Source organism: Sapajus apella, unplaced genomic scaffold (genome assembly GCF_009761245.1).
Source record: "Sapajus apella isolate SASKATOON/1434 unplaced genomic scaffold, GSC_monkey_1.0 scaffold1, whole genome shotgun sequence".
NCBI lineage: Eukaryota > Metazoa > Chordata > Mammalia > Primates > Cebidae > Sapajus > Sapajus apella.
Window position 1 is genome coordinate 27,779,039 of NW_022436941.1, and position 26,845 is coordinate 27,805,883.

The 26,845-nt window shown below is 40.8% G+C and overlaps 1 protein-coding gene across 4 annotated transcripts in view; it reads right to left on the bottom strand.

Moving 5' to 3' along the window:
* DCP2 (decapping mRNA 2) overlaps positions 1-15,686 on the bottom strand; it is a 53,009-nt gene extending 37,323 nt beyond the window's left edge. For 3 of the 4 annotated variants that reach the window (XM_032255846.1, XM_032255145.1, XM_032256584.1), the window contains exons 1-2: positions 15,407-15,686; positions 2,010-2,161 (exon numbers count right to left, since the gene is read on the bottom strand). In XM_032255846.1, coding sequence (XP_032111737.1) covers positions 2,010-2,161; positions 15,407-15,459 — 205 coding nt within the window. In that variant the 5' untranslated portion in view covers positions 15,460-15,686. The remainder of the gene's footprint in view (positions 1-2,009; positions 2,162-15,406) is intronic. The other variant, XM_032257338.1, reaches the window with a different exon arrangement.
* Between the last annotated feature and the right edge of the window lie 11,159 nt (positions 15,687-26,845).

Consider the following 26,845-nt stretch of genomic DNA (forward strand, 5'->3'; position numbering starts at 1 on the left):
CCATACGACATGACCAAAGCAAAAGAGGACTTGGTTTTTTTAATGTTTCCATAACTAGATGATAACTCCTGAACACCAGTCTACTATGATTTCTCCAGAGAACCTATCACCAAGGCATTTAACAAAGATAGTGCTCAATATATTTCTATTCCCCTTTGATTCCTCATTAACATCTATACATTTAATCAAATGGTTTGATCATTTCTTCCTTTGAAATCTGTCTGGCATCAGTGTTTCCTTTTTACTCCCACTACTATAGTTCACGACCTTATTGCCTTGAATCTCAAGTGATGTAACAGATCAACCAATAAATCTTGGATACCATTTTCAAATGATCAGAGTAATATTCTTTACCCTTGCTCAAAAATGTGCTATGGTTAACAGTTAACTATTATAGAACACATACTGTTTCATCCATTTTCTACAGAGACCTAAGGGTTCCATATTTCATGAAGCTAAAGCAAAGTGATAGGTGGCTGAGAATGAGGGTATTTCAGGTTCTCAAGCCCTACTCCAACTCTAGTTTAACCCTGGAGGTGGAGGCTGCAGTGAGCCGAGATCGCGCCATGGCACTCCAGCCTGGGCAACAAAGCGAGACTCTGTCTGGAAATAAATAAATAAATAAAAATCAAAGTGCTTTGGCTCAAGATTTAAGAACCCATACAATCCCATCATCTCCCCATATGACTTTCTAACCATATTCTGGCCCCATGGGAAGACCTGTTCAATGCAAACTTATTTCTTGAGATAACCTTTTTTCAAATCTCCAGTTTTTCTTTATCTAAAACATATTCCCCATTTCTGAGAAGATTTCTCCAGTTCTCTGGAGAAATCCTATAGCTTTGCCTAAAATGTTTCCACTAGTTTTCCAAATTCTAGAAACATGTACTATCAGAACCAAGAGCAATTATTCAATTCTTTGCCTTATGACACAGCTTCTTTTATAATCTTAAATATTCAAGTGAAACTTTCATAACTAATAAATCATGACAAGTTTTTGCCTGGAAAGTACATGGGGCGAAAAGCTTCTCTGAAGGCAAGGATGACTTTTTTTTTTTTTTGAGATGGAGTCTCTATTGCCCAGGCTGAAGTGCAGTGCTGCGGTATCAGCTTACTGTAACCTGTGCCTCCCAGGTTCAAGCAATCCTCTTGCCTCAGCTTCCCGAGTAGATGGGACCACAGGTGCACGCCACCATGCCCAGGTAATTTTGTATTTTTGGTGGAGATGAGATTTCTCTATGATGCCCAGGCTGGTCTCAAACTCCTGAGTTCTGACAATCCACCAGTCTTGGCCTCTCAAAAGTACTGGGATTACAGGTATGAGCCACCGCACCAAGCAAGGACTTTTTATTTGCCACAGAACTAAAAATACTGCTTTAAACATAGTAAACATTCAATAAATATTTAATATATTTCACTGGGCACAGTGGCTCACACTTCTAATCCCAGCATTTTAGGAGGCCAAGGTAGGAGGAGTGCTTGAGGCCAGGAGTTCAAATCTAAGCTGGGCAACAAAGACAGACTCCCATCTCTACAAAACATTTAAAAAAATTAGCAGGGATGGTGCATGCCTGTAGTTCCAGCTATTCGGAGGCTAGGCGGGAAGATTGCTTAAGCAGGAGTTCGAGACTACAGTAAGCTAGAATCACATCACTGCACTTCAGTCTGAGCGACAGAGCAAGATCCTGTCTCTTAAAAAAAAAAGAAAAATAAATTAGAAAGGCAGTAATCTGATTAAAGATCATCTGGTTACATGGAGCAGCAAGAGTAAAAGTTACAGGATAGCTATTCATAAAAAAAAAAAAATCAAATGTAATCAGTGTACATTTCAAGGAGTGCTCTGCATAAAAGAGTATTAAACTGTGTTTACTGTTTATGTTTGACAATTTTTAGCAATCAAGGAGGTTTTTCTCTGTTAGTTTTAAAATCTGAAAAGACAAGCAAAAGGAAATTTTGCTAAAATATTTTACTAACAAGAAAGATAGTCATTACAGTAATAAAAAGGATATCAGCTTTAGCAAAGTCTCTTATCCCACACTGAGGTAATCCTGGTGTGTTCTGCATGTAGAAATCCAAGTAAAACCAATGGGCAAGTTCAATCTGAAAACACACTCGGATTGCATTGTCTCTTTCCTCGCTGGGAATATGCAAAATAAATCGGCTGTCAAAAACAAAACACATACAAAAATTACATTTACAAACTATTAATGATTTATCTTAACCTATTTAAGTGCTTCATACCTGACCCACCAACTTAAAAAAGGGACCAAAAGCAGTACTGTTCAAGGAAGCGATTAATATTTGAGGGAAATTACTATGGGGAAGATGAGTCTTAGAGAGAAGATACCAAATGTATCTCACTTTTAATACAATTTGTTCTGAATCTGTGGACCCTCTGTTCACAAATGCAGAGATAAGCTTAAGAGCTCACTAACAAAAGTGAGCAACAAAAACTCCACTTCCTCTCATGTCTGGCAACATTTCCAAGAACACAAGTAAATATATTCATAAAATTACATTTTAAAATGTTTGCTACTACATAATCTTCACATATAAAATATTACCAAGAAATACTGGATAAGAAACCAATATTCTGTTGCTCATTAATACACTAGACTTCCCAAAGAGCCTCATCTGCAGAACCTCTAGCTTTCAAATATATTCATTTTTGAAAACCCTAAATTGTCTTTTCCATGTACAATGAGGAAAGGAGGGAAAGACATATTTCTTTTACATATAAATACACAGTATATTGCATGTACGCATATGTAATTAAGAAAATAAACTCCTTTATTATGAAACATACAAGTTAAAATTCATCAATTTACAACAGTCATTAAGCAGTTATCAATTACTTTTTCCACTGTTAAGCATTTTTGGTAATCCCTTTTCCCAGTAACTGTTAGAGACAGATTCAAGTCCACTGGTTTTTAGAGTCATTTTTTAAAATTAAAAATAATGGCCATGCATGGTGACTCATGCCTATAATCCCAGCATGTTGGGAGGCCGAGGTAGGTGGATCACGAGGTCAGAAGATCAAGACCATCTTGGCCAACAAGGTGAAACCCTGTCTCTACTAAAAATTAGCCAGGCATGATGGCACACACCTGTAGTCCCAGCTATTCGGGAAGCTGGGGCAGGGGAATCACTTGAACCCACAAGAGGCGGAGGTGGCAGTGAGCTGATATCGCACCACTGCACTCCAGCCTAGTGACAGAGCAAGACTCCGTCTCTAAAAAAAAATATATATATATATATATATATATATATGTTCTTAAATAGTACTAACACACTAAATAATTGTCGGCTGTTTACAGGTTTCAAACTAAATCTCAAAAATGTACTTTTAAACTATAAAATAAATGTAACATTTTAATAGGAAATGAATGACAGGGCTGTTTGTACAGTAATCATCTCGATACAGAACAACCATGGGGAAAAGGAGCTTAGCCTGAATATACACTAAAAACAAAAAATGTAACATGTAACTCTTACGGCATTATCTAAGACAAAAAAACTTAAATTCTGTTACATGGCATTTGGGATTGGTCCCTGCCCACATGTGTAACCTCTTTTATGACTCTGATGTTCTTTATACCCACAGACACCTAATTCTCAAAACTATCATAAGTTGCCACCCATATGCTCTATCTACTCTTTTCTCTTGCCCATCTAGCAAACTCCTAATTCATCCCTTTGAGATTTACAAACACTATCTCCTTTTCAATTTTAATTTATTCATGTATTTATTTTTGGAGACAGAGTCTCGCTCTGTCACCAGGCTGGAGTGCAATGGCGTGATCTCCGCTCACTGCAAACTCCGCCTCCCAGGTTCAAGCAATTATCCTGCTTCAGCCTCCCAAGTAGCTGGAATTAGAGGCATGTGCCACCACACCCAGCTAATTTTGTATTTTTAGTAGAGATGGGGCTTCTCCACGTTGAGCAGGCTGGTCTCAAACTCCCGACCTCAAGTGACCCGCTCGCCTCAGCCTCCCAAAGTGCTGGGATTGCAGGTGTGGGCCACCACCCCCGACCTTTATTTTTATTTTATTGTATTTCAATAGTTTTTAGGGAACAGGTGGTTTTTGGTTACATGGGTAAGTTATTTATGGTTTCTTTTGAGATTCTGGTGCACCCATCACCCAAACAGTATACACTGTACCCAACATGTAGGTTTTTTTAATCCTTCATCTCCCTTCCACTCTTTTTTCAGAGTCCCCAAAGTCCATTACATTTTTTTTTTCTTTTTTTTTTTTTTTTTGAGACAGAGTCTGGCTCTGTCACCCAGGCTGTAGCACAATGATGCGATCTTAGCTTACTGTAACCTCCACTTCCTGGGTTCAAGTGATTCTCCTGCCTTAGCCTCCCAAGTAGCTGGAACTACAGGCAAGTGCCACCACGCTCAGCTAATTTTTTGTATTTTTAGTAGAGATAGGGTTTTGTATTTTTAGTACAGACTGTGTCAGTCAGGATGGTCTCCATCTCCTGACCTCGTGATCCACCTGCCTCAGCCTCCCAAAGTGCTGGGATTATAGGTATGAGCCATGGTGCCTGGCCACATTATATCATTCTTATGCTATTGCATCCTCATAGCTTAGCTCCCACAAACATTATTTATTTTATGTAGGTATATCAGACTACCCTGAACAGTCTTACATACTCTCAGTCTCCCACTCCATTACAGCAATTATCTGATTTTTACTATCATCCACAAACCCTTCCAAATTAGTTCGCTGAGACAGTAATACCGTATCCTTGCATAATTTACTCCCACAGTCTAGCAAACTGTCTAACACATGCTGAGTGATATAGTTTATCTTCTAAATGCTTACAGAGAGTCCTCTTCCTGATAAGATGGAATAAGCACACATTACTCTGTCCTTTCCATAAAATGCAGCTATAAAACCTGGACACAATGCATGGAACAGCTGTTTGAGAATCCTAAAAAGTAGGATAACTGGAGAAGACTAGTATTCAGAGTAAATTTACCATTTTCCCACCCTTTGGCCTGGATTAGGATTTAGAAGTGGGCATCTGCAGAGAGTGCCCCAGAAGCCCTCTAGTTCTGTCTCAAGGATCAGGAAGGGAGTCTAATGGGGTCTTCTAACACTCAGGAGACAGTGGCGAAAATTTCTCTTTCCTTTACTTCATTCTCTCACACCCCGCCCCCTAAGCAATCCCGTCACAGTTAGAGAGGTTGTAGCAGTTTTAGACCAGAGTCTAAAACTCTAAGAAGTAAGAATATTCTTCTCCAATTACAAGAGCTGTGTGTTCCCAAGAGTAAGGCCAACCACTGCTTGTTTTTCTGTCTGTCCTCCAGTTGCTTGGTCCCAGATACTGGTACTCGCACTAAGAGTGGTTTTCTGGCCATGGAACCAAAAAGAGAGCCCCGGAGACCTAAGAAACACAATGGAGATAGGAGAGAGAGAGACAGCAGCTCAGGAAAATGGCCCCATAAAATCGTGTATGATTTTGGGGCTAAACCCTGAGCTACACATGCTATGATTCGACAATAAACAGATCATAGTCTTTTGAGAACTAAATTACAATATAAACCACTGCCCAAGTCACATACTGGCCACGGCATGGCACACACAGGAAAACAGCACTGCAAAAACTAGCCCTCTTTTAACTAGTTGTATTTAATGTATCTCCATGTCTCCAAAAAAAAAAAAAAAAAAAAAGCTATTTTTTCAGTTTGGAAAATTTTCTACAGACTTCCACTATGAAAGATGAGGAATTAACTCTATGTCTACTTCCATCCCATATACCTTTCTCATCTTTACATTCTCCCAACAAAATTATAGTTTTTGCTAGCTTCTAAACTCTGGCATTGTTGACACTCTGGAACACATAATCCTATGTTAAAAGGAGCTGTCCTGAGCATTGTAGGATGTTTGGCAACATCCCCAGCCTCCACCCATTTAATGTCAACAGTACTGCCCACCAAGTTGTGACCCAAAAATATTTCCAGGTACTGTCAAATATTCCCTGAGGGGAGCAAAATCACTCCCAGCTGATAATTACTAGGTTAGATGAAAATTCAGCCTTAGCCAGGTATGGCAGCTCATGCCTATAACCCCAGCAGGAGGCTGAGGCCGGTGGATCACAAGGTCAAGAGATCAAGACCATCCTGGCCAACACGGTGAAACTCCATCTCTACTAAAAATACAAAAATTAGCTGGGCTTGGTGGTGCATGCCTATAGTCCCAGCTACTTGGGAGGCTGAGGCAGGAGAATCACTTGAACCCAGATGCAGGTAGTTTGCAGCGAGCTGAGATCACACCACTGCACTCCAGCCTGGTGACAGAGCAAGACTCCATTAAAAAAAAAAAAAAATTCAGCCTTTACATTGCAATGATTGAAATGCAATTCACAACAAAGCATGTGAAGGCAAACCTGATTATTTTCCTGTACAATCCCTTGTTTTCCTCATAATTAGTAACTGTTGTCACTGCCTTTGCTTCATTTTCTCTACACTTGCCACTAGTTTCCTACACTTCTTTCTCAGGGTGTTAACTTTGTCAAGTAATGAGAAATAAGCTGCACAAGGTGGTTCATGCCTGTAATACCAACACTTGGGAGGCCAAGACAGGTAGATTACTTGAGGCAAGGAGTCTGCGACCAGCGTGGGCAACGTAGTGAGACTAACACTCAGGAGACAGTGGCAAAAATTTCCCTTTTCTCCATTCTATCACACCACAGCTCCTAAGCAATCCCATCATAGTTACAAAGGTGGTAGCAATGGGGACTCACAGTCTAAAACTCTAAGGAGTAAGAATATTCTTCTCCAATTACAAGAGAACCATCTCAACAAAAGAATTTAAAAATTAGCCAGGCATGGTGGTATGCATCTGCAGTCCTAGCTACCGGGGAGGCTAACGCAGGAAGATCACTTGAGCCCAGATGTTCAAGGCTGCAGTGGACTATGATCATGTCACTACACTCCAGCCTGGGTGACAGTAAAACACTGTCTCAAATATATATATATATATATATATATATATATATACGTTTATACACACACACACACACACATATATATATATATATACACACACACACACACATATATATATATATACACACACCCACATATATATATATATTTTAAATTAAGAAATAAAAACAACACTGGAGTAGCAAATGAAAGAAAGGGCATCTTAATCCGGTTTTTAGGAATTGCAATATGGGAGACATAAATCTAGCAAGCAGCTAAATCATGTTCCATCCAGGCAAGGTTAGGCAGAGCTTTTAAGGGCTACTGTAAATTTACATATCTGGAAGGTTTTGGCACAGGCCATGATTAATGATGGCTAGTTGTCAGCTTAGGATGTCTCTAGTCAATGATAGTTGCAGTTGGGCATGGTTATCTCTCCAGAAGGTTGATCAGGCCCAGTATATACAGCTCAAATCAAATGCAGCTAGTTTTACACTTTGGCCCAGTTCAGCAGGTGAAACTCCATCTGGATGTGTATGTGACTGCGGTCCAACTCCTTAAGCCCACCCAGCTTCTTTTTGGATATAACCATCTCCATTGTGATTTTTTTTCACAATTCAGATCCATCAGTTTCATCTTGAAGACTTTTAGTCTTATGATCTGTTCTAGTCTAAACCGGTTGTCCTCTACACCTGTTACACATCTGTCACCACTACACTGCCCTTTCACTAGCATCCTATAGTTCCCTAGGCATTTATCCCACAGAGGTCATGTTTCTTTTATTTTTCTCTTCATCCTCCCTAATGTACCTCCTTGTTTTTATGAAGTACATCCTCACATATCTTGTGGAGGAAGGATGCAAAGGGGAGATAAATATTGAGATACTATACATCTGAAAATGTCTTTATCTTCACATTTGATAATTTGGGTAAAGAATTCTAAGTTGGAAATGATTTTCTTTCAGAATTTTCAACAGTGCTCTCTCATTTCAACTTCCAATTTTGATACTGAGAAGATTGAAGCCATTTAGTTTTTTTTCTTTCTGCTTCTAATTCATGCCAAGGACAAAAGCCACTCAGATTCTTAATGTGTTGTGTATGACATTTTTTTTCAGTCTGGATGCTTCTAACATCTTCCTTCTGTCCCCAATGTTGTGAAATTCTGCAGTATCTTTTTTTGATCCACTGCACTGTCATTCCACAGACCATACGAATTTGAAAACTCACATCCTTCAGTACTCAAAGGTCTCATAAGTCAATCCTACTATGAGTCTTTATGTTCCTGTATTGCCTTACCAGGCATGACAGTACATGCCTAAAATTCCAGCTACTCAATTTCAGCTACTCAAGCCCTGGAGTTCAAATCCAGCCTGGTCAACAATGTGAGACCCCATATATATATATATACACACATTTTTTTTTAAGCTCCCTATATTAATTACATTAATTTTGCTTTTCATTTTTTCCCATTCTCCTCAGCCCTGCTCTGCTGAAATGTTGAAATTTTAACTGCCAGCTGCAACTGTAATACTGCCTTAGGGACTTGTGGAGAAAGGGAGGGGAATTACTCAGCATGGTGTTTTAACTTTCAGACCCAAGTAATCTATTTACTCTAGTTAAGAAGTGTATTAGTCTGGCTTTAAGAGAAACTCAAACTCCACCAGTTTTTGGTAACATCTTGGTTTCTGAAAGAACTTCAATCTGTAATTGGCATTCAGAATGCCCTTGGCATGCCAGTCCCTGTGATGGCATTTAAAATCTGTGAAACACTTGAGCCCAACTTGATTAACCAAAACTGACAACCACCAGTTTTATCGTTTAAAGTCTGCTTTATTTTTACTAAAAAAAAAATGAAAAACCCTCAAGTGTAAGAGCCAGCTCCCTACTCACATAAAGAAGCCTATTAATGAATGAACCCCTCAACTGTCTCATCATTAATATAAAAAGGCAACCAAAAATCACCTACCATCTAAGGGAAATTTGAAGCATGACAAGAAAAAAAATTTTTTTAACTGACCCTGACAAAAACCTAATTGAGGAACCATAAGAAAATGGGGGTGAGGGTCGAAAGGTCAAATTATTATCCTAAGAGAAATTTAGAAGAGACTATGCCTTTTTCAGAACAACTGTATTTTTCCTTTTTTAAATATACAATAACTAAGTAAGATCCTTTGGCAGGGGGAAAGACTATCATTACTATAACCAACAGAAGCAGTGGAAAACAGTATTGAGGATAGCAGCCTGGACACTGGTACTCAAAATGTGGACCCTAGACCATGTGGGAACGTAAGTGTGAAAAGAGAAACAGGTATTTCAGACATTAAAGGACTCAGTTTACTTCCTAATGACCCCCAAAAGAAATTAACTTAAAATGTACACAAGCAAAACAAGAATGAAAACCAAGAAAAGATAAAACATGAGATTCAAGAAAGAATAAGTACCACCTTGGAAAGTTGTGAAAGTGAATTCTAGTATGCCAGTTGCTTGGCAAGTCTAGGGAGCAACCAGTCCAGAATGGACTAGGAGGATAGAGGTCCCCAAGAGCGCAGTCTAAAGGGAAAAAAGGATTCTGTAGAAAGTATGAATGAGGATAAAATAAGGAAGCAGATGAGAAGGGGTGAAAAAAGCAGCTAGAAACTTTGGACATGTTGGAGAGAGGAGTACACATACAACAGAATCGCAGCCCAAATGTGAAGCAAAAACGCCAAAGTTACAAAAGAAAGCCAACTGCCCCCACCACCCCCTCAACAAATGAATTTCAAGAATAGCCAGAAGAGGCCAGGAGCAATGGCTCCCACTTGTAAATCCAGCACTTTGGGAGGCCAAGGCGAGTGGATCACGTGAGGTCAGAGTTCAACACCAGACTGGACAACACACAGTGAAACTCTGTCTCTACTAAAAATATAAAAAATGGTATGGTGGCAGGCACCTATAATCATAGCTACTTGGGAGGCAGAGGCAGGAGAATCACTTGAACCCGGAAGGCAGAGGTTGCAGTGAACTGAGACTGCGTTACTGCCTCCAACCTGGGCAACAGAGTGAGACCCCGTCTCAAAAAAAAAAAAAAAAAAAAAAAAAAAAAACTAGAAGGCATCAGGCAATAATAATGAAAGCATATTTCTTTCCCCAAAGAAGAAACTAAATGGTAGCATCATTTTGACCAATTTGTAGAATGAAGAAAGGAGAATTCATTCAGATATCCTGTAAGACACTTAGAAAGGGATCTTGACTATGCCCCAATGGAAAAGAAACTAGTCACTGCAGACTTGCCTCTACTGTAAAAAGTATGTACCTATTTACACTGCATTATTATTGTTCAGCTTTTACCATCAATAGTACAAAATATAACAGACTTAAATTTACAAAATGGGATATAAAGATTATCCATCTTAATTTTTTAAAAGTTAATCTGGATAGAAGCCAAGAGAATGGACAGGAAAAAAAAGAGGCACTAGTCATCTCATCTTATCAAACAGAGACTCAAGAAACACTGTAAGTTGGTTTAAAAAAAAAAAAAAAAGAAATATAATTTTAAGTATATTAAAGTCACAAAGAGGCCAGCATGGTAGTTCACACCTGTAATCTCAACATTTTGGGAGGCTGAGACAGGAGGATTGCTTCAGGCTATAAGTAAGTTTGAGACCAGGCTGGGCAAAGATCCCAGCTCTACACAAAAAAAAAAAAAAAAAAAAATTTTTTTTTTTTAATACCTGGGCATGGTGGTACATTCCTATAGTCCTGGCTTCTCAGGAGGCTAAGCCAAGTAGACAGCTTGAGCCCATAAGTTGGAAGTTACAGTGAGCTATGATCATGCCACTGCACTCCAGCCTGGGCAATGCAGCAAGACCCTATCTCTTAAAAAAAAAGAAAAATTATAAAATCAGAAAGGTAAACAATGGAACAATTTAAAATACTGATACAGGCATATGAGAAGTAGGATGGGGGCAATAGTGGGTGTGGTAAACTGAGCTCTCACCTAGCATCTACCAAGTCGAACCAAATCCCCAATTCAATAACTAAAGTTAAAACAAGAAACTGGCATATCCACCAGAAGAACACCCCCCCCCCAAAAAAAAAAAGTCAATGCCTCAACAGGAATAGAAAAGGGTAGGGTAAGAAACTAAGACTGTTGCCTGTCATTTATAAATCTGTCTTTCTCTTTTCACATGATTACATATTTTTAATAGTAAAAAACCATACAGGATTACATATTTTTAATAGTAAAAAGCTGACTTAAAAGAAAAAGCTGATGTATGAAAATTAAACATCTAATGCTGTCATTCTGTGAATGCTTTTGATCTGTTTTAAAGATTTAAAAGTACATATACATGTATATAGTAATATAAAAATATAAAAGCTGAAATAAAATGCCTTCAACTACAATTTGTTATGGGAAAACTGCATCACACAAAATGTTATTTTCTCAATGTTCCTACAGATACAACATTAGCCCAAGGATTACAATTAGTACAAAAATGTTCCAGTTGAATTCAACACTAAAATGGTTAGCTGAAGATGAGCACAAATTATTTAATTAACCTATACTATCACCAAAATAGCAGCAACACAAGTTGCCAGAAAATACCTTTCTCCTTTTAACACTAGTGTGGCCTTAGGCCTTAGTATACCCAATTCTTCAAAGGGCTTAAAAAAAATTCCAAGAATTTCTTTGAAGCAAATAACTTAAACTATAGTTTTCAGTTTCTACTTTAAAAACATGCTTTTCAATTCTTCAATAAGCTAGTTTAAACAGTATTAAAAAAAACTCCGTATTTGAGTTTTAATGTTAAAATCATGGTACATCAAAAACAAGTATCACCATAAAATGCTGCAGATTTACCTTTACACATACATTTTAAATTATGAGGCAGTTTTTGTTCATTAGAATACTGAAAGACAAGACTCAGGCCAGGCACGGTGGCTCACGCCTGTAATCTCAGCACCTTGGGAGGCTGAGGGGGGTGGATCACGAGGCAAGAGATCAAGACCATCCTGGCCCACATAGTGAAACCCTGTCTCTAAAAAATAAATTGATTAATTAATTAATTTTTAAAAAGACAAAAGACTCTTTTCTTCCTCTCCTCTAATTCCACTCCACTCAGAACCCAGCCAATGTTATTAGTTTGGTGCATATTCTTTCCGCATACAAATACATGTACAAATTACCCACCCCCCCAGCCACACACACACACACACACACACACACACACACACGCATGCTTAAAAATTTAACAAAAAGGGCCGGGCGCGGTGGCTCACGCCTGTAATCCCAGCACTTTGGGAGGCCGAGGCGGGTGGATCACGAGGTCAATAGATCGAGACCATCCTGGTCAACATGGTGAAACCCCGTCTCTACTAAAAAAAAAAAAATACAAAAAATCAGCTGGGCATGGTGGCGCGTGCCTGTAATCCCAGCTACTCAGGAGGCTGAGGCAGGAGAATTGCCTGAACCCAGGAGGCGGAGGTTGCGGTGAGCCGAGATCGCGCCATTGCACTCCAGCCTGGGTAACAAGAGTGAAACTCCGTCTCAAAAAAAAAAAAAAAAAAAAAAAAAAAAATTTAACAAAAGGCACCAAGGGACTAAATAAGTATCTCACTCAGTATACTGTGTATGTCTTTTTAATACACAAACATTTTCCCTCAGTTTACCATGTGCTAGTTGCCCGAGGAATTTATAATAGCTGCACAATATTCCAACAAATGAAATGTTACAGAGTAAAGCATCTGAAAAAATAACACTCTGCCTTAGGTTATGAGCAGTCTAATGGTTACAAAGTCACATTTTGAAAATTTAAGTCTCCTGCTTTAATTTTTCACATCAAAAGGCAAGATTTAACAGAAACATAATTTATCAAAAAACAAAGTAACACATAAAAAAAAAAACTTCCTAAATACAGTAACAAGCAACAGAATTGGGGCAAAAAATGAAGGGAGTAAAAACAAGCATCTAGATTGAATTCATAAATCAAAAGGTACATAAAAAAGAACAAAGAAGTCCAGAAAAATTAACCTCAAATTCAGCTTTATTTGTACAGAAGTTTACCAAATTCTTAGTGTAAACAATTTTTTAACCCACAATCAAAAGCTTGAATCAGTGACATTAAAAATCTTTCAATTAATTAAAGCTATAAATAGCAACTTGAAAATGGTATTTATTTTAAAACCTGAAGTTTTGAGAAATGGTTTAGTTTCATTATTAAAGCTAACCCTAATTTTTAAATAGATCATATCCTTATTTAAACAGCCAAAAACAGTAACTGCAAAAAGAAATTTCTTGAAAGGAAACAAATGTTATTTCATTCAAAAATATTTGTATAATAGTGTAAACACACTCACTGGGAAACCAAGTATCTTTAACACTTGACAGGTGTTTAACATATTGTTTACAAAACACAACATAATTATATTGTGAATAGTTTCCATACACAAAATCATAATAGCTGACACCACTTCTTTAAATGATGTAATCCTAGATAACGTGCAAATTAACCTCAATACTGGTAGGAAGACTAGCTCTGATATCTGTAAAATGTGTAAGATTACCTCCCCTTTTTCTACATCAACTCTTATCCCTATTAACCCACAGCTAATTACTGCTCGCCTTTCTAAATACTTATCTTCAACTTTTTTCTAACTATAAAATGCATACCCGTTAAAAAAAACCTTGGAAACAAAAAATAACGATCACAATCTCATAATCCCACTATTGGTTCATGTGCTTCTAGTTGTTTATCAATATACACATATCAAATTTCCTTTTTTTTTTTTTTAACAAAATCTGAGACAAGAAACTAAATGCCTTTTCAAGTGGTTCATTTGACTCTACCATAATTCAAAAATTATAAATCTACCATCACCAAAGAAGTACAACACCATTCTTACTAGGTGTAAAATTAGGCTATTGACTTCTCTGCATGTACTTCTGTGAGGTAAACGTTAAACTTATTACATCCTCCTGGTGTGAGAGAAAAAGCACAGGCAACATTAAAAAAAAAAAAAAAAAAAGGAATAGGTTTCAAATCTTGATTTTGTCAATTACTATGAATGTCACCTAACTTTTTTATGTAAATTACAAAGTTTCTGAATCTGTCTGCGCAGATGAAGATGGAAATACAGTAAGTGCACCTACCAAACAGGGCTAACTGAGGATTAAATAAAACAATACATGTGTAGCGCCTGGCGCACAGCAGAAACTCCAGGCGGGGAGCCATGGCTCACGCCCATAATACCAGCACTTTGGGAGGTCGAGGCGGGTGGATCACGAGGTCAGGAGTTCAAGACCTACACTATCTGGCCAGGATGGTGAAACCCTGTCTCCACTAAAAATACCAAAAATTAGCTGGGCGTGGTGGCGGGCGCCTGTAATCCCTGCTACTCAGGAGGCTGAGGCAGAGAACTGCTAGAACCCGGAAGGCGAAGGTTGCAGACAGCCGAGATCGCGCCACTGCACTGCACTCCAGCATGGGCGACAGAGCGAGACTGACTCGGGGCGAGGGGGGGAATACCTCCACAAAAGCAGTTCTTTCCTTCCCATTAAAAAAACAGCGTGAAGGAGATACAATTACTAAAACCCTGCCTTTTAAAACATAAATACAGTTAGTGTGAGCGAAAAGGTGATATTTATCAGAGCTTTTACTCATTTGTAATCTAAATTTACTTCAGAATCCACACACACTTGGCGACAACTCAGGGTATCATTGCACCCCAAATTTTACCTTCGGAAAAGAAATATTTTTAAGTAACATACACGTGTCTGGCTATCTGAAATCAGAGTTGACAAATACTTCTGTGAAGTACATACCCAGAGTTAAAACCCCGCGGTTGATAAGTTCCTTTAAAATAGGATAATCAAGGATAAAAAGAAAAGCAGCTCTAGACTTTTCCCCTCTCTCCCCTAAAGACAAATCTAGGGATGTGGAAGAGAGTAATTCCTTGCACGAATTTACAGAGAATGCCATAGACAACACGCAGGCGTCAGAGTAAGTCCGAAAATTGCTCCTTGCGCAGGTCCGCGCACCTGGGATCCTAAGGCTTAAATTACTACCTTGGGGTCTTCCTTCAGCATGGGAGAATGAGACGGGGTGAGGGGGAGTGCTGCACGGTGTGGGAAAGTCACAGAAGCAGAAAAAACAATGGGAGAGGGAGGCGGCGGCGAAAAAACGCTAAGACTCAGGCTCCGGCGAAGCGGCTGAGCCTGCGGGAAAGCAAAACAGTTGGGTAACTTAAAAAATGAGGAAATTCCGGGTGTTCCGCGGGGCAGGATGGAGGGCCGTGAGAAACAGGGAGGCTGCGACGGAAAGAGAGGGGCGGTGTCGTCGGTGAGCAGGGTCGACGGTGGAAAGCAAGCAGCGGCGGGCAAGGAAAGCCAGGACCTGGACGTGAGCGGGGGAGGAGACCCAGAGGCCTCTGGGGATCGGCGAAACTGAGAAAACCTGGCGGGGGCGAAAGGGGTCAGGCAGCGCGGTACCTGCAGAGATCGTCCAGGACGCTGCCGGGAATCTCCACCCGTTTGGTCTCCATGATGAGGACCCACAGCAGGAACAGTGCATCCCGGCTCCGCGCGGCCGGGGACTGAGGGTACTGCACGAGGACTCCGGCTTGCCGGAGAGCGAGCAGCCGAGGCAGCCGCGGTGAAGACGACTCCAAACGAGACGAGAAGGGGAAGGGGCGGGACCCGCTCACTTCCGTCCCGCTCCCTCAGCCTTGGACCCCGGTACTGGGCCAAGGCTCGGGGCGGAGCCAGTGGAGTCACGCCCCTGCTCGCTTGAAAGGTCCAATGGGAAGCTGAAGAGTCGTGAGCCTGAGCGCTCTAAGCCAATGAGACCTTTGTTTATTGGTCCGCCACTTCCAATCCGTCTTCAAGCTGCTCTGTTGCTACTCAGAAAACCAACTTCCCGCCGCCTTTGGGGTGGCTATACGCATGCGCACCGTGCCCCCTGCGCGCTTCTAGGAAGTTTGGAGGGTTCGGGGCTTCAGTGTGGACCCCGAGACACACATCTGGGACTTTGGCATGTTCTGAAGGACCTCGTGGTGACTGAGCAGTCGCTCGTTCCTCTGCAGGGCCAACCCTGTTCAACACAAGAGTGTATTCGTGATTCCTGTCACCAAGTATATTGCACTTATCGCTGCCCCCACCAACTCCTGGACAAGAGCTGTGCCTCTTCAACTACAAACCCCTGGAGAGGGTATCTGTTTTCGAGGCGGCTCACCTCTGTCCTTCCTGAGGCACCTGGTTCCAAGTATGAAGGACTTTATGTCCGTATCTGGAACCTAGTGAAATCTCAGCAAATATTGATTTAACCTGAACTCTGATCTGCGTTCCACCCCCTGCACAAACCAACCCCAACCTGTTCGTCCTTATTCATTCCTCATCTTGCTTAATGGCGTCCAATCCGTTTGGATTCTTCGGAGAAACTGGATCCATCTGTTCTTCTTCGTCTTACATCAGACCCACAGGCCCATACACACCTGCTCCGTCACAAGTTTAGTCTGTTCCACCATTTAATCTCCCATCTTTCGTCTAAATTTGTAAATGCCGCTGTATACCTCAGTTTTGCATCCTTTCTCCATACTACAGCAAGAGGTGCCTAACCAGTGACCCTGCCCCCCATTCTTGGCCTGTGCAACTGCCTATGTTTCATTTTGTTCTACTCAGATATGAACAAGTTATCTTTTCAGCTTCTGCTGTATGATCAAGCCCAAGTTCTCTTAGCATAAGAGGCCCGTCACCATCTATTTTGCTACCCTGTTTTCCATCTTTTTTTCCTCCTCTTTCTTGGAGAATTCCTCAAATTTATCTTCCAGACAACTACAGTTTTTACTTCTTCAGAGTTCCATTTTGTTCTTCAAATGTCCCTTTCTTGTGCTGTCATATTTTTGCTTCATATATTTTATCCTCCTGAGGATATTAGATTTTGACGTTTTCTTCTCCCTGTCTAGTCTTATTCCTCTCAGCTGCTTTTTGCTGTTATATTGGTCTCATCTATCCTATTAGAAACTTCTGTAGTCCTTGACTATTCACTTACACTTAAGAGTAAAGCCTTAACTTGAAGTCAAGTGCCTTGGAAGCTAATTGGAAGCTCGCAGCTTGTAGGTGGGACTTGTTTCCTGAGAGCTTCACTGGAGGATGATCTGGCTGAGCTGTTGTTTGGGAACACATGGCATCAGTGTCTGTACATAATTCTCTCCTGCTGATCAAATTCCCTAAAGAAAAAATGCTTCCAGGCATAGCTTCAAGTATTCTGGGAGTCCAGTACAAAGCAGAAGCTTCAGTATTCCATTTACTTTATTCAGTTCTCCTAGCACAGTCCAAGTTTTATTTTAGATTTCCTAAGAAGCAGGCACTTTGACAAGGTTTTGAGTGCAGATAGCCTATGAGGGAGGTGACCCTGGGAAATACTGGTAGCAGAGCAGGAAAGTGAATCAGGGAAGGGAAGAAAGCCAATGGGTTTATTATCAAGGAAATTAGCACTGTGGTTAACTGGAGCTTACTGTCACTAGAGAACTCCGGAGGCCAGTGTAAAATATATACCTCAGAGTTACCCCACTCAAAGGCTGAGGAAGATGGGGATTTATATACCAACTTCCTTCATTGGCTGAGGGCAGCTCCTGGGGCCTGCACTCCAGCCTGCTACATGGGCAGCAAGATGGGCTCTGGTGGCCAGAAAAAGCCCTCAGGCAAAGAAATGCAGATGCTAGCAGTTGAACATCCAGCCAGTGTAGTGAATGGATTGATAAGGGTAAGAGTGAGCCCCTTCAGTTCTATTTTGCTGGGTGTGCATTCTACCTGTTTTGACTAAATGTCTTTTCTCTGACTGGCGGCACTATGATGGTTTTCTTAGTTTTCTTACTTAGAGCTCAAGTCTAGTCTTTAGAGTACTCTAAATGATGGCAGTGAAACAATAGTTCAAGGCAAAGTGGTGCTTACCCACGTGGGCCAATAGTATATTAGTAGAAAGAAGCGGGTTACCAGCCACTTGCTGAAGCACCTGGAGGAAGTCTTCCTACTACCTTTTGAGTCTCCCAGTTTAGGGGCAGCTATACAACTCCTTTTTGGCTCTTAGGGGCCAGAAGTCCCCAAACTCTCATACAGTGCTAAACCAATCTGCCTTAATAAGAGTTTCTGGCCAGGTGCAGTGGCTCATGCCTATAATCCCAGCGGTTTGGGAGGCCAAGGAAGGTGGATCACAAGGTCAGGAGTTCAAGACCAATCTGGCCAACATAGTGAAACCCTCTCTCTACTGAAAATACAAAAAATTAGCCAGATGTGGTAGTGTGCGCCTGTAATCCCAGCTACTCGGGAAGCAGGTGAATCGAGTGAACCTGGGAGGCAGAGGTTGCAGTGAACTAAGATCATGCCATTGCACTCCAGCCCGGGTGACAGTGTGAGACTCTGTCTAAAAAAAAAAGAGTTTCTGGCCAGGCACGGTGGCTAACACCTGTCGTCCCAGCACTTTGGGAGGCCGAGGTGGGCAGATCATGAGGTCAGGAAATCGAGACCATCCTGGCTAACACAATGAAACCCCATCTCTACTGATAATGCAAAAAATTAGCTGGGCGTGGTGGCACGTGCCTGTAATCCCAGCTAATGGGGAGGCTGAGGCAGGAAAATCGCTTGAACCCGGGAGGTAGAAGTTATAGTGAGCTGATATCGCACCATTGCACTCTAGCCTGGGCGACAGAGTAAAACTCGTTCTCAAAAAAAAAAAAAAAAAAAAGTTTCTGAGATGTCTGTGGTCCAAGATATTATCTTGCCCACTTCCCATCCCTCCACTGCCTCCTCACACACAGATTTCCAGAAACTAGACTAGTGCAAGCCTTATAGCCGCCCCCCAGCCATGGCTTCCAAAGAACCCAAGTATATGGTAGAGGCACCTGACTGCAGTAAATTAAGTATACCCAGGGAAATGACTCTGTATGGCAGACAAGCTGAATGTGTTCGCAGTTCCAAGTGGGGACAACCAAGACTCATTCCCTATCTACGAGGAACATCTGAGCCCTGTAGAATGCAGGCCGTACAGGAGGTCTAGGCCCTTTGTTTTGGGCTAAATGAAGGTTGCCAGGTGGAAGCTGTTAGTGAGAGGGCACTAAATGAAAATGCTATATAAACTGCATGCTTTCTGCAGGTGGTGTGGTTCTCGTGTCCAGCCTATTGCCGGTGGCCCACTCTGTATGTAAGTTTCCCCTCAATAAACCATATGACTCATTTGCTGGCTCTGGGTCTCTTCTTCGGCCTCTTGAACCTGGTGCCATCCCTGTTAAAGTTAATAGGGACACCAAGGCCTCAATTCCATCCAATTGTTCACAGGACCCAGGTGATAAGAATAACAAAGTGGAGCTTGGAGTTGAGGGAGCAGGAGAACAGGAGATGGTAGGATTCTTAAAGTATGATACTAATTTGATTTTTAAATAATTGGGTTGATTAAAACCTTTATAGTTTCAAAATATGCTATCTCATTTAGTCTTCTTCTTCTTTTTTTTTTTTTTTTTTGTAAAAAGATCCCACTGTGTTGTCCAGGTTGAAGTGCAGTGGCACTATCATAGCTCACTGTAACCTCCAACTCCTGGGCTCCATCTTCCACCCCACCCTCCCAAGTAGCTAGGAGTACATGCGCACACCACCAGGCCTAACTAATTATTTTTTTTAAAAAACTTTGTAGAGACAAGGTGTCACTAGGTTGCTTATGCTAGTCCTAAACTCCTGGCCTCAAGCATTCCTCCTGCCTCAGCTTCCCAAAGCACTGGGATTACAGGCATGAGCTACCATGCCTGGCCTCATTTAGTCTTTATTACTACATGAAATAGAGATTAATGAGGCTTATAAAGATTAAATGACTCAAACACTAATGATTAAGTGACAGTATGTAATAGAATCAGGACTAGAATTCAGTTCTAAATTCATAGGAGGAATTCTGCTTTAGGGAGAATGACACAACAATTATTATCCATGTCTGTACAGCACATTATAGTATAAAATTTAAGTATAATAATCTTAAAACAAGCTGTCATTGAATCCTAAAAATATTTTTTTTCTGCATTTTAGGTTTTGGTGTACATGTGAAAAACATGTAAGATTGTTGCATAGGTACACACATGGCAGTGTGGTTTGCTGCCTTCCTCCCCATCACCTATATCTGGCATTTCTCCCCATGTTATCACTGTCCAACTCCCCACCCCACACTGTCCCTCCCCTAGTTCCCCTCCACAGACCCCAGTGTGTGATGCTCCTCTCCCTGTGTCCATGTGTTCTCATTGTTCAACACCCGCCTATGAGTGAGAACATGCAGTGTTTGATTTTGTTTCTGAGTCAGTTTGCTGAGAATGATGGTTTCCAGGTTCATCCATGTCCCTACAAAGGATACAAACTCATTGGTTTCTATGGCTGCATAGTATTCCATGGTGTATATGTGCCACATTTTCCCTGTCCAATCTATCATCGATGGGCATTTGGGTTGGTTCCAAGTCTTTGCTATTGTAAACAGTGCTGCAATGAACATTCAGGTGCATGTGTCCTTAGAATGATTTATAATCCTTTGGATGTATACCCAGTAAGGGGATTGCTGGGTCAAACGGAATTTCTATTTCTAGGTCCTTGAGGAATCGCCACACTACCTTCCACAATGGTTGAACTAATTTACACTCCCACCAACAGTGTAAAAGTCTTCCTATTTCTCCACATCCTCTCCAGCATCTGTTGTCTCCAGATTTTTTAATGATCGCCATTCTAACTGGCGTGAGACGGTATCTCAATGTGGTTTTGATTTGCATTTCTCTAATGACTAGTTATGATGAGCATTTTTTCATATGTTTGTTAGCCTCATATATGTCTTCTTTTGTAAAGTGTCTGTTCATATCCTTTGCCCGCTTTTGAATGGGCTTGTTTTTTTCTTGTAAATCTGTTTTAGTTCTTTGTAGATTCTGGAATATTAGCCCTTTGTCAGATGGATAGATTGCAAACATTTTTTCCCATTCTGTTGGTTGCCGATTCACTCTAATGACTGTTTCTTTTGCTGTGCAGAAGCTGTGGCGTTTGATTAGGTCCCATTTATCTATTTTGGCTTTTGTTGCCAATGCTTTTGGTGTTTTAGTCATGAAGTCCTTGCCTATGCCTATGTCCTGAAAGGTTTTGCCTAGATTTTCTTCTAGGGTTTTTATGGTGTTAGGTCTTATGTTTAAGTCTTTAATCTATCTGGAGTTAATTTTAGTGTAAGGTGTCAGGAAAGGGTCCAATTTCTGCTTTCTGCACATGGCTAGCCAGTTTTCCCAACACCATTTATTAAACAGGGAATCCTTTCCCCATTGCTTGTTTTTGTCAGGTTTGTCAAAGATCAGTTGGTTGTAGATGTGTGGCATTGCCTCCTAGGCCTCTGTTCTGTTCCATTGGTCTATATCTCTGTTTTGGTACCAGTACCGTGCTGTTTTGGTTACTGTAGCCTTGTAGTAGAGTTTGAAGTTACGTAGTATGATGCCTCCAGCTTTGTTCTTTTTGCTTAGAATTGACTTGGCTATGTGGGCTCTCTTTTGGTTCCATATGAAGTTTAAGGTGGTTTTTTCCAGTTCTGTGAAGAAAGTCATTGGTAGCTTGATGGGGATAGTGTTGAATCTATAAATTATTTTGGGCAGTATGGCATTTTCACGATATTGATTCTTCCTAACCATGAACATGGAATGTTTCTCCATCTGTTTGTGTACTCTCTTGTTTTGTTGAGCAGTGGTTTGTCGTTCTCCTTGAAGAAGTCCTTTACATTCTATGTTAGTTGTATTCCTAGGTATTTTATTCTCTTTGTAGCAATTGTGAATGGCAGTTTGTTCTTGATTTGGCTCTCTTTAAGTCTGTTATTGGTGTATAGGAATTCTTGTGATTTTTGCACATTGATTTTGTATACTGAGACTTTGCTGAATTTGCTTATCAGTTTCAGGAGATTTTGGGCTGAGAGAATCCTAAAAATATTTAACTTGCTTACTGGCCTTTTAAATTCACTGAGGTTAAATTAAATCTGTCAAAGCTTTTTCACATCCCTACAAAGTTCTTATGGTTCAACTCAATGTTTACGGAGCAACACATAATTACCACTTCTGTTAGCCCCACCCTCTTTCTAGTATTCCATCTCCCAAAGCATGTAAAATGTTTTAGTAACATCTACCAAGAAACGAAAATCTCCCTTGATCTCTCTGGCAGAGTCTTACTAGATGCTGACTGTATTAGTCTATTCTCACACTGCTGATAAAGACATATCCAAGATTGGGTAATTTATAAAGGAAATAGGTTTAATTGATTCACAGTTCCACATGGCTGAGGAAGCCTCACAATCATGGCAGAAGGTGAAGGAGGAGCAAAGTCACATCTTACATGGTAGCAGGCAAAAAGAACATGTGCAGGGAAACTCCCCTATATAGAACCATCAGATCTTGTGAGATTTAGTCACTGCCTCGAGAACAGCAAATGAAAGACTCAGCCCCATGATTCAATTACCTCCCACCAGGTTCCTCCCATGACACATGGGAATTATATTTGGGTGGGACACAGTCAAACCATGTCACTGACAATCCCATTTCCTTTTCCTGGATTCACAGGCCTCCTTGCATTTAGAGGGGAAAAGGCAATTGAGTTCCAGCCAGTGGAATAAAGATAAAGTAATATACCCAGCTTCAAAGTATAGCTCCTGAAATGCTTCATGCAATTTTCATGTAATTTTTATGTTCTCTCTTTTCTCTTCCCAGCTGAAAGCAAAGAACACTTTAGATAGTAGAGTCACATTACGAAAAAAGCACAGACCCTTAAGTTTACTGCTTGGAGGAGAGCTACCCTGGAGCATTTGCTCCAGATTCTGCATGAGCAAAATATAAACACTTGCTGCATAAAGTATCTTGCTTTTTGTTATTGGGTTTTTTTTACTTTTTACACACAAATTCTTTTCCATTGGAGTGGTCATTCCTGTTTGCCTACCCAACACTCATTTACCCAGGGCCAGCTGCATGCTTGTGTGTATAAACCGTATAGTTGCACTGAACCCTGCACTCAGAAAGGCCCCATGTTTGGTTTAATGCTCTGCTGTTACCATATTGAAATTCTCAGTTTTGTTTTTGAACTTGGGCTTTGTAAGTGAAAGTGGAGGGACAATGGAGCATGAGCAGAGCTGAGACTTGCAATATGCATGTCCGTTCACTCCTTGCCATGCCATTTGCATATAGCATTTGCATTGTCCTATTTAAATAGAATTTCACTGAACTCACAATGCATGAAAGTTCAGCAAGATTCAGAGTAAGAACGACATAGGCACATTACAACTGAGTAGGTGAGATCACTGTCAGCCCTAACAGGCCAAGCTTCCTGTGAATCAGAGCTTGTTCCAATGCAAGAAGATAATGGCAGTCTAGAAAACACAAAGAACCAAGAAACTCTACCATATCTTTTCCTATTGCTTTTCTGATTTAGCCAGTCACTTACACGGAAAATGATGACACAGAAGGAAAGGGGAAGATAGAGCAACCCATCTTTTCCTTTTCTTTTCAGTTTTTCTTCATCAATAAGAAGGTACAGAATGTGGTAGAATATGTTTGTGTATGTCAAGAAGTGACATAACAACAGATGACTTTTGTACAGCATTTCTACTGTTCTGGTAATAATGAAATACATCATATATGTGTAAAGTATAAATAAGAATTGTGTAATTTCAGTGATTCCACATACAAGTTAAATGTTTTTATATTTGCATTTAAAACTATCATTGCATAATATAAAGATGGTGAAATTCTTTGTAATGATGTTAATTTGTTTTTACTTAGAATGACATTATGGTGGCTCATGCCTGTAATCCCAGCACTTTGGGAGGCCGAAGTGGGTGGATCACAAGGCCAAGAGATTGATACCATCCTGACCAACATGGTGAAACCCTGTTTCTACTAAAAATACAAAAATTAGCTGGGCATGACGGCGTGCGCCTATAGTCCCAGCTACTCAGGAGGCTGAGGCAGGAGAATCGAGATGTGGAAGTTGTGGTGAGCCAAGATTGTGTCATTGCATTCCAGCCTGGGCAACAAAAGTGAGGCTCCGTCTAAAAAAAAAAAAAAAAAAAAAAAAAAAAAAAGAATGACATTAAATGTCAAAACACCATAAGTCAAGAGATAAACTGTGAAAGAAAGGAAAAGGCTTTATATTTTAGTATTTTTGTTGTTGATGTGGTTAAGAGATGGGTCTTGGTTTGTTGCCCAAGCCAGACTTAAACTCCTGGGCTCAGCAGTCCTCCTGCATAACTAAGACTATAGGTGTATGCCACTTCACCTGGCTTTCTAGTACCTTTAGTGACACTTTTTTCCTGCCTTTTGAATAAGGAGCGCCATATTTTCTCATGCAGGGAATAGGCTCTGCCAATTATATATTAATAGCAGACTCTGAATTAACCCCTTACTCTTTCCTAACAGAATCCTGATTAAGACATGTATTCCTTAGCTTCCTTCCACAGCACATGTGACTTTGGGGAAGCAGAAACACTTTTGGATCAAGGGCCAAGATTTGGTTGGTAAGTCAAAAACTACACTCCATTCCCTGGAAATGTACCCATTCTCTGGACAGGTACATACCTACATAGTCCAGTCAGTGTACATTGTACAACTCTTGCTTAAAACCTCATGATGAAAAAGTCTCTCTTCTTTCAAGATGTCATCAGGTCAGGATATGATGTCTGGAACTTCTACAGCCAGTACTCAGTGACTGAGATACTACTACTCACTATCACCTTGAGGTTGAAGCTAACATGTGGAGTAGGACAAAGCTGAAAGAGCTATAGGAAAATGGATCTAGAACAGTCAGGAACTGGGCTGGGAGAGAGGAAGAGAGAGAGAGAGAGCACTAGCTGAGCTAACAGGTATTAGCGTAGCCAATTAGACCAACAAGCTAAAAATGAAAGAGTAGCCTTTACTACAATGATATAAACAAGAGTCTAAAACCAGAGAAAGTGCCTACTGTTTCTGTTCCATTTCCCCCATAGAACTGGCACTAGCCAAGGGTCACATGGGTCAGCATAGATGTGGGGGGTCATGGAGTCATATCATTGTTAAGAAATCCCCGAAGAAAAAGCTCTAGCAGTTTTATGGCCTCTGAGGTGGAGTAGGGAGGGCAACGGGGAATGGGCTAGGAGTGGAAAAGTACTGAGTACCTAGACAACCTGGAGAAGAATGTCAAGGTTTCTCCTTCCCTCCCCATAAGGATGCCTCAGCAGGGAAGCCTAAAGAAGCCTCTCCCCAGCCGGGTACAGTGGCTCATCCCAACACTTCAGGAGGCCAAGGCTGGCAGATTGCTTGAGCTACTGAGTTTGAGACCAGTCTAGGTAACATGGAAAAATGCTGTCTCTACAAAAGCTACAAAAAATTAGCCTGGCATGGTGGCATCCACCTGTAGCTACTCAGGAGGCTGAGGTGGGAGGATCACTTGAACCCAGGAAGCCACTGTAACCTTGCACCACTGTACTCCAGCGCTGAGATTGTATCACTGCACTCCAGCCTGGGTGACAGAGCCAGACCCTATCTCAAAAGAAAAAAAAAGCCTCTGCTCAAGGCCTCAGATAAAGAAACCTAGGAATGAAGGAGGCACCAGGGATAGGAATGCAAATATTTACAGTCATGAGTTGCTTCAGAACAGGATACGTTCTGAAAAATGCATCGTTAGGGAATTTTGTCATTGTGTGAACATTATAGATTATACTGACACAAACCTAGATGGCATAACCTACCTAGGCTATATAGTACAGTCTATTGCTCCCAGGCTACAAACTTGTACAGCATGTTACTATACTGAATACTGTAGGCAATTGTAACACAATAGTAAGGATTTATATATCTAAAAATATCTAAACACAAAAAAGGCACAGTCAAAATATGGTATTATAATCTTATAGAACCAACACCTTCGAATATGTTGTTCGTTGAAATGCTGTTATGTGGCACGTGACTGTATCAGCGCCTGCAGCGCACTGGTTGTGTACCAAGTCTGTGGTGAGGAGGGCAGCTTTCCCCCATGAGGCCTGCCAGGTAGAGGCTCTGTAATCACCTATGGTCAGACAGACCTGAAAAACCACATGTAGGTTTTTAACCAGGAGCTGGACTCCTCAAGAACTAAGTGAAACCCAAAGTCTGTGCTACCTCTGAACTTACAATGAACCAAATATTTCTTAAGCCAAAGCCATCTGTTATTTGAGCCTAAACCATTTTAATTTATATGTTCCTCTCTCCATCCAGTAGCTCAAACCAGAAAACTTTAGAGCGTATGTTGATTCCTGTTTTTCTCATATATCACTATGCCCAATATATCAGCAATTCCTATCCAGTCTACCACCAAAACATAATCTAAGATTCATCCCCACTTCCTCCAACTCAGCTTTCCCCACCTTAGTCCAGGCCATAGCACTTCTCACTTAGACCACTTCAATTGGCTTCTAACTGGTCTCCTGTCTTGTACCCGTGCTCCATTTTAATCTGTTCTCCATATAGCAGCAAGAGTGATCAGGCAGGGCATGGCGGCTTACTCTTGTAATCCCCACATTTAAGGAAGCTGAGGTTTGGGGATAGCTCCTGGCTAGGAGTTAGAGACCAGCCTGAGCAATATAGTAAGATCCTGTATCTACAAAAGTTATATATAAAAAAAAAAAAAACAACCATGTGTGGTAGCGTATACCCATACTCCCAGCTACTCTAGAGGCTGAAGCGGGGGGATCCCTTGAGCCCAGGAGTTCAAGGTTATAGTGAGTTATGAACCACTGTAACCTTGCACCACTGCACTCCGGCCTAGGCAAAAAAGAGTAATAATCTTTTATTTATTTATTTATTTGTTTATTTTAATTTTTTAGAGTCAAGGTCTGACTCACTTGCCCAGGCTAAAGTGCAGTAGTATGGTCATAGCTCACACCCTTGA